Source organism: Charadrius vociferus, unplaced genomic scaffold (assembly GCF_000708025.1).
Source record: "Charadrius vociferus isolate BGI_N301 unplaced genomic scaffold, ASM70802v2 scaffold289, whole genome shotgun sequence".
In the NCBI taxonomy this organism is placed as follows: Eukaryota; Metazoa; Chordata; class Aves; order Charadriiformes; family Charadriidae; genus Charadrius; species Charadrius vociferus.
In genome coordinates, this window is record NW_009650171.1 from 1 (window position 1) to 7,663 (window position 7,663).

The 7,663-nt window shown below is 50.6% G+C and overlaps 1 protein-coding gene across 1 annotated transcript in view; it reads left to right on the plus strand.

The window, feature by feature from the left end:
- Positions 1-1,371: 1,371 nt before the first annotated feature.
- The window catches only part of EI24 (etoposide induced 2.4), an 8,970-nt gene continuing 2,678 nt past the window's right edge, over positions 1,372-7,663 (plus strand). The window contains exons 1-10 of the mRNA XM_009892555.1: positions 1,372-1,521; positions 2,619-2,764; positions 5,019-5,079; positions 5,616-5,682; positions 5,769-5,893; positions 6,156-6,275; positions 6,418-6,529; positions 6,690-6,801; positions 6,920-6,994; positions 7,123-7,344. Of these exons, the coding sequence (XP_009890857.1) occupies positions 1,480-1,521; positions 2,619-2,764; positions 5,019-5,079; positions 5,616-5,682; positions 5,769-5,893; positions 6,156-6,275; positions 6,418-6,529; positions 6,690-6,801; positions 6,920-6,994; positions 7,123-7,344 (1,082 nt within the window). The 5' untranslated portion in view covers positions 1,372-1,479. The remainder of the gene's footprint in view (positions 1,522-2,618; positions 2,765-5,018; positions 5,080-5,615; positions 5,683-5,768; positions 5,894-6,155; positions 6,276-6,417; positions 6,530-6,689; positions 6,802-6,919; positions 6,995-7,122; positions 7,345-7,663) is intronic.

Below are 7,663 nucleotides of genomic sequence, written 5' to 3' on the forward strand. Positions count from 1 at the left end.
CCTGCCAGTAACCACGGGGGCAGCTCAGAGGTCAATCCCCCCCCCAATGTAACCGTGGGGGTCACCCCAGTTAACAGCAGGTGGAGACGATTCTCCCCCCTGCCACCTGCAGCATAAATGTGGGGCAGGCCTGGGCTCCCCATCCTGGGCACCTCTGGGGTGCCATGAGGTTTCTCCCCCCTGCACAGTAACCCCCAATGCTGGGGTGTCACCCAGAAACACCCCTGGGTAAAAATAAATCAGGCAGGGCTTTATGTGGAATCCGGGACCATACAGCAGTCGGGTCTCGCTGTATTGAAGACATATACTTCCAAGCCTGAAGGGTGGTGAGGCGCAGCTGCCTGGAACAAAGAAAATGCTTCTTTCTGCCTTTTGTCTGTGCTGCGGCTCTGCCAGTGGAACCCAGACCTCGGACACCTGGCTAAAGTGAAAAGATCCTGACGCCGTGTGTCCACCTCCAAAGGCTCGATGTTAGGGTGAAGGTGACTGTGATTAACTTGATGTTAATAAAGCTGGAGGCCAGTTGTGCTTCCGCAGTTCTATCCGAACTGGCATTTGCTGCTTTACAGGAGTGCAGTTCAAACCCTGGCAGGTTTTGGCTCGGAGTAACCAAAATAAAAACCTTTTTTGTTCCTTTTTTTAAATTATTTTCAATTGTTTGTATCCTATGCTGAGCATTACAGAGCAACAGCAACGCTGACGTGTCAGGGCTTGCAACACCAGCCTGCCAGTAGCTCCTGCCTAGGAAAAGTGAGTGGCTTGAATCCTGGTGGGAAAGCTCCATGAGTATTATTAGCTGGTGATTTTTATTTATTCATTTTTTCCCTTAATTCAGACACTGTGTGTATTACTATGGCACTTTACAAGAAGCAGAAGACTCAGCGCAACATGTTTTGCAAAGGGCTGTTTGGAGTAATTACTGCTTTGGGCAAAAGCTTATGGGACAGCTCAAGAGTGGCCCTCGTTTTGTCAGGTTCCTAATTGTAGACCTGGAGTTTCTTACCTGGTGCGTGAGGAAGAGCAGGTGTGGAGCTGTAAAGTGTTAAATTAACACTGGATTTAGCAAAGATGTTTTCACACCTGTCTGGGCTGGCTCTGCCGGCTTTTCTCTTCCAAAAACCAGCAGCCCAGCATGATGTTCTGCTGCATAGAAATACAGGCTCTGCTGTTCCTGAGACTCTGAGTTCGTTAATACAAGATACCTTGGAATTAAGAGGATGGGTCTGTACGTTTGAGGGTAGTTGCCCAATGGGAAGTGAGTGAGGACAGGGAAGGCTGTTGGAAATCGCTGGGGTGTGATTTAGCTTGTAATTACCCCGCTCAGACTGATGCTGTTAACGCCTGCTGTGGTCCTGTGTTTTCTCTCGCCGCAGGCTCCATCCGTTTCCCATCTCTCCAGGATGAGAGAGGTTTGGGTTCGGCTTTTCCCCTCTCCCTGTAGTTGATAGTTTTGGAACCAGAGGTGATGCTGGAGTCGAGATGGCAGACAGCGTGAAAACCTTCCTTCATGACCTCGTCAGGGTAAGCCTCTGCGTTTTGGGTTCTCTGTTGTAGGTAATGTTCTCGTTTGCTTCGGTGACTATGGGTCTTCTGCAGGGAGCAGCCTGCTTCCTATGTCATTAAGGGTGGATTAAAAACTTTGAAGGAAAAGGGGCTCTTAAAGATCTGTGCCACACTGGCCACAATCTAAAGCGGGAGGACTTATGTCATTTCATGGTGCTCTCACACCATCTGTAAAACAGTGGGTAGAGCAGCTCATGTAATTCGTTTCCACCTCGTTAAGTACCAGCAGCATCATGTTCTGCCATTTCAGCCACACACATTTGGCATCAAAATTTATTCTCTTTGGTCAAAAACTCCACATAGCCAACTGCCATGTGGGTCACCTGGGTAGTGACGCTGTCCTGGCTCACACTAGCATCCTTGTGGTCTTTATTTTGAATTGAAATTTTGATAATGATGGCTATGATATCATCTGGAGCTGGAAATAACTGCCCGGGGAGTTCTAGGAGGTGGCACTCCTGGTCTTTTAAATGAGTAAGCAAGTACTTCTGGGCACTTTCCTGTTAACAGGTTTGCACGGATGTGGCTGATGAGAGGATGTTTCTGGGACAAGGACAGGTGCTTTTGTTTGTAAAGGAGTAAGCATCAATCTCATACGTACAGTCAGGCCACGAGGACTTTGCACATCCTAAACGTTTTGTATAATTCTATTTTATTAGCCTTAGAAATGCTGGCAGGGGAAGAAGGGCTTTCTGCCAGGCAGAAGAAACGGGCTGTGAGAGATCTGACTCTTTGGTCTTTGCCAGGATTATAAATAGCAGAGATTGGATGAGAAATCACACCTTTTTTTAAAAAAAAAAAAAAAATTACTGCTGCTCCTAAAGATGCTGGAACATGCGGTGATTTAGGTCACTGGGCCGCGGACAACAGTCGGTCTTGCTGCTCCAAACCTTGGCTCTGACTGCGCCTGGCTTCCCCTGCTAGCCAGGGAGCGAGACTGGCCACGTCCAAGTCCCTTTCCGTAACCAGGAGGTTTTCCATGGCCTGGGTCCGCCACATCCCATTCCTTTTCTCTCTGCGGGGTGGAGTGTGATGGCCTCTCCCCATGTCCGCAGGGAATTAAGGACTCCATCTGGGGCATCTGCACCATCTCCAAGCTGGATGCCCGGATCCAGCAGAAAAGGGAAGAGCAGAGGCGGAGGAGAGCAAACAGCGCGCTGGCCCAGCGGAGGTTTCACATGGAAGAGAAGAAGCAAGAGAAGTGAGTATGGGGCCTGCCGGGTCATAAATCGGGTAATTCCCTCTTTTTAGCCTATGGAAGGCAGGGAGGGAGAGCGCGACTCTGCCCCGAGCTTTAAAGAGCCCGATGAAGCAAAATCTCTGCGAGTGTGATTTGGCAGTGCTTGTGCTTTTTTTTTTTTTTCTCCTAAATATCCATCGTGTCGCAGTTGTCTGGCTAAAAGGGAAGTTGAGGTAAGCGGGGTTTAAGAAATAAAGCCATTATTGTTGCCCGCACTCGTGAAGATCTCCGTAAAAATACTTGTCAGAACTGTCAGAGCCCTGCGACCCGGGTGTCAGCGAAAGCGGAACTTGTGGTGTGCGTTTGCAAATGGTTCGTAAACCCGATGGCACTGAAGCGCAGAGCCAATAAATATGAAAAATGTGATGTGAAATGCCTTTTTCCCACTCTGTGTGATGAGACTGGAATTGTTTTCATGAGATAAGAAGTCAGACCTTTTATGTTGTTTGACAACTAAGAGTATGCGATTAGTTTGAAATAATAATAGAAGGTATGGAGCTCTGCAAGCTGAAAGAACGTGGGTTTCTGGATTTCTTTTCTTCCTGAACGCTCGTGCTGTCTCTCAAAGATACGCTGTTGTTGGTAGCTGTGGGATCGGGGGAGAAGCAGCAGCTCAGATCTGATTTACGTGTCTGGGGCAGATCGAGTATAATTTTTTTTTCCCCGGCCTTGCTGCGTTCTGCATCCACTAAGGCTGGAAATGCCAGAATTATATCCACGTGGGAGCAAAACAGCATCTGTTCTTGTGTCTGACTCCCAAACCGCGCTGAGGTGTTTCTCCGCTGCCCTAATTACAGCTGGGCTGGCATTTCTCGCAGTCAAAAAGACATTTTTAACACATGTTTACAAATTATTCTGACTAGCTCGACGGTAGTCTGACTTTATTTCAAGATGATGGAAGAGTCTCCTGTGTCCCATGGTCCTGATCATCCACGGAGGTTTCTGCATATGCCCCTCGAGGAATTATATATATTTTGGGGGGACTAAACAGTTGTATTTTTCTGGTTTTCTTTGTACCAAATCCCTTTGGTAGCAGAAGCTGACTGGAGAAGGGCTGTGGAGTCCCACAGAGCTGCACTCTCACGTGTCTGTAGATATGCTGCAAAGAGAGAGAAGCCAAAACCGCCCTGAGCTGAAACAGCCTCTTCCCAGAACAAAAAGCACTCAAAAATCCCTGCTTTTATTGTGGCGAGAGTTTGAGGAGATCAAAACCCGACACCTCTAATAATAATATAAAAATCTGGAAGAAAGCTTTGCTTTTCTTCCGTTTTGGTGCAGATCTGGGGAATTAATAAAGGTTGAAAAGAGTCTCCCTGATGTAAATATTCAGTGCCCTGGCTGAAATCTGGCATGAGTCTGTGCAGAGATTTCCTCCAGGATTCCCGTGTTCAGGTACAACCGGCGCTGAACTGGTTATCCGTGACATTCCCAAGGTGTCCGTGACATGGGAGGGAAGGCTGGAGAGTTGGGTGGAGAGGAACCTAACGAAGTTCAACGTGGGCAAGCGTAGGGTCCTGCACCGAGGGAGGAATAACCCCCCGCACCGGTACAGGTTGGGGGCTGACCTGCTGGAGAGCAGCTCTGAGAGAGGGACTGGGAGTTCTGGTGGACAACAAGTTGCCCACGAGCCAGCAATGTGCCCTGGTGGCCAAGGTGGACTGGGATGCATTAAAAAGAGCGTGGCCACAGGTGGAGGGAGGTCATCCTCCCCCTCTGCTCTGCCCTGGGGAGGCCACATCTGGAGCACTGTGTCCAGTTCTGGGCTCCCCAGTTCAAGAAGGACAGGGAACTGCTGGAGAGGGTCCAGCGGAGGCTGTGGAGATGCTCAGGGGGATTGGAACATCTCTCATATGAGGAGAGGCTGAGGGACTTGGGTCTCTTTAAGGACGAGGGGCAACAGGCACAAACTGGAACAGGGGAAATTCTGTCTCAATGTGAGGAAAAACTTCTTTGCTGTGAGGGTGGCAGAGCACTGGCACAGGCTGCCCAGAGAGGTGTGGAGTCTCCTTCTCTGGAGATTTTCCACCCCTGCCTGGATGCGATCCTGCCCGACCTGCTCTGGGTGACGCTGCTCTGGCCGGGGGGTTGGACCGGATGATCTCCAGAGGTCCCTTCCAACTTCAGCCGTTCCGTGACTCTGTGAAGCAGTCGCTTGTTGGGGGACGTTTGTCCAGGCGCCGGGACCTGAACGTGTCTCCCCCGTTTCTCTCTGCAGCGAACCCCGGATAGTGAGCCGGATATTTCAGTGTTGTGCCTGGAACGGAGGCGTATTCTGGGTAAGTGGGTATTTTTGTTTGTTTTTTTTTTCCTACGTTAAAAACCTCGGGAAAGCCCAGCCCGTGGTTGTGGGAATCAGTAGGAGCTCCAAGTCACGACGCTGTATTTTAAGGATGTAGGATCATAGACTGACACGGGAAACCTGCGCGTTAAACCCCATCTGTTTCTCCAAATATTCGCCTGCAGTCTGTGATACTGATTTACCGACCTGAATATCGATATTTTAAAGACGTTTCCCCAGCTCTGATGTTCCGTGAGGCTGATCCTTAACGGAGCAGACACTCGGCAGCCCGATAAATCGCCGGCTGTGTTTTTCCGTCAGCCTGTGGGACAGATACGAGGAACCGGCTTGGAAATGTTAAAAATAAAGTGCTGGGTTGTAGGTTTTGGCTGTGTTTAAGCAGAGATCCTCGGTCCTCTGCTCGCGGAGGAGCGGGCAGAGGGTCTTCTGTAAGATGGGTCGTTAGGGCACGGCAAGAAACGACTGTGCAGCGCCTCACCGACATCCCTTCTTGTTTTCTTTTCCCCCCTCTAGCTTAGTCTCTTCTTGTTTTACCGTGTATTTATACCTGTCCTTCAGTCGGTCACGGCACAGATCATCGGTAAGTCCCTTTCCTGTTTGTAGGGTGGAACGAGGAGGTTCCTACACCGGTTCCTCACGCGTTCCTCCCTGTCCCGTCTTCCCAAGGTGACCCTTCCTTGCACGGCGACGTCTGGTCCTGGCTGGAGTTCATCCTCACCTCCATTTTCAGCGCCCTCTGGGTCCTTCCCCTCTTTGTGCTCAGTAAGGTTGTCAATGCCATCTGGTTTCAGGTAGGTGACGGGGACCGGAGGAATCTTGGACCAGGGGAATCGCCTTGTTAAGGTGGCACAAGGGGGGGCGGCCTTTCGGCGGGGGATAAAATCCCACGCCAAAAATGGGCTCGGGGTGGGCAAAACCAGCTCATCCCACCTCTTCCGAACTTCGTTTTCCTCACGCCCGTTTCTCTCTTGAATTTCATTTCCCTCAAGCCTCTTTTTTGCCTTTATTTGTTGTTTTTTTGGTTTTTTTTTTTCTTTCTTCCCCCCTCCGCAGGACATCGCGGATCTGGCATTCGAAGTGTCCGGCAGGAAGCCTCATCCCTTTCCCAGCGTCAGCAAAATCATCGCCGACATGTTGTTCAACCTCTTGCTGCAGGCGCTCTTCCTCATCCAGGTGAGACGACAGCCGCACCCCCAAAACAAAGCAACCCCCTGCCAGCACCCCCCCTCTCTCTCGGGCCACGTTCTCCCCGAAATCCAGAGAATCCAGAGCTTTTTTTTTTTTTTTTAATTAATTTTTATTTTTTAAACCCCAGGGGATGATCGTGAGCCTCTTCCCCATCGACCTGGTGGGCCAGCTGATCAGCCTCCTCCACATGTCCCTGCTCTACTCCCTCTACTGCTTCGAGTACCGCTGGTTTAACAAAGGTGAGAGCTGCCGCCCCTCTCCGGGCTGGAATTTGGCCGGATTGAGGATCTGAGGCTGATTTTTTTTCCCCTTCAATTTTTAATCGGAATGAAGCGTGACGGAGGTGTCTCTCTTTCCTCCTCTCCTGGGTTGATTCCCGCCGGTTTTTCTTCTCGCCAGGCATCGAGATGCACCAACGGTTGTCCAACATCGAGAGAAACTGGCCCTACTACTTCGGCTTCGGCTTGCCGCTGGCTTTCCTCACGGCCATGCAATCTTCTTACATCATCAGGTGAGTCAGCGGGAGGGCGGGCGCCCATTTCGCAACCCCACCCCTTTTATTATTTTTTCTTATTTTCTTATTTTTCCGATTTTCTTATTGTTCTTACTCTTCTTTTTTCCCCTTCCAGCGGTTGCCTCTTCTCCATCCTTTTCCCTCTCTTCATCATCAGCGCCAACGAAGCGAGGACCCCCAGCAAAACCTAGTGAGTGTCGACCTCTGCCGTTCCCTAAATCCCCTGAAATCACCCCAAACCTCACCCGCTGCTCCCCGAAATCCCACGATGGGGGCATTTCCCGGTGCTGGGAGCTGACGGGCTCTCTTCCTTTTCAGCCACTTCCAGCTCCGGCTCTTCTCCTTGGTGGTTTTCCTCAGCAACAGACTCTTTCACAAGACCGTTTACCTTCAGTCCGCCCTCGGGGGTGCTTCCCCTTCCTCTTCCTCTTCCTCCTCCTCCGACCGCCTCCTCTCCCCCCAGCCCTCTCCTGCCAAACACCACACACAGCCCAAAAAAACCCCACTGCGAACTCCCACCCCAAAAGACCCTTCAGGCAGGTAGGGAGAGAATGCCATTTGTGCTCTCACTGGTATGAGCAGCTGTACAGTTGAACACAAAGTATTACTTCTCTGGAAAGAAGATGGTAGAAGAGATTTGGGTATTTGGATTTGTACCTTTGTGAGTGTCGAGGAGCCGGCTCGCGCCCCGCCCTGGTTTTATAGCGGACTCTTTTTGTACCTGTGCCATCTCCCTGCCGTCGAGCGCAGCGCTACCCCCCCTCCCCGTGCATGTACTGTTTCTGTAGGGTCAGGGGAGGAACCGGTGATGTCCCAAAACCCCTCCGGGGGTTGGGGTTTTTTTTTTTTTGGCCCGGTT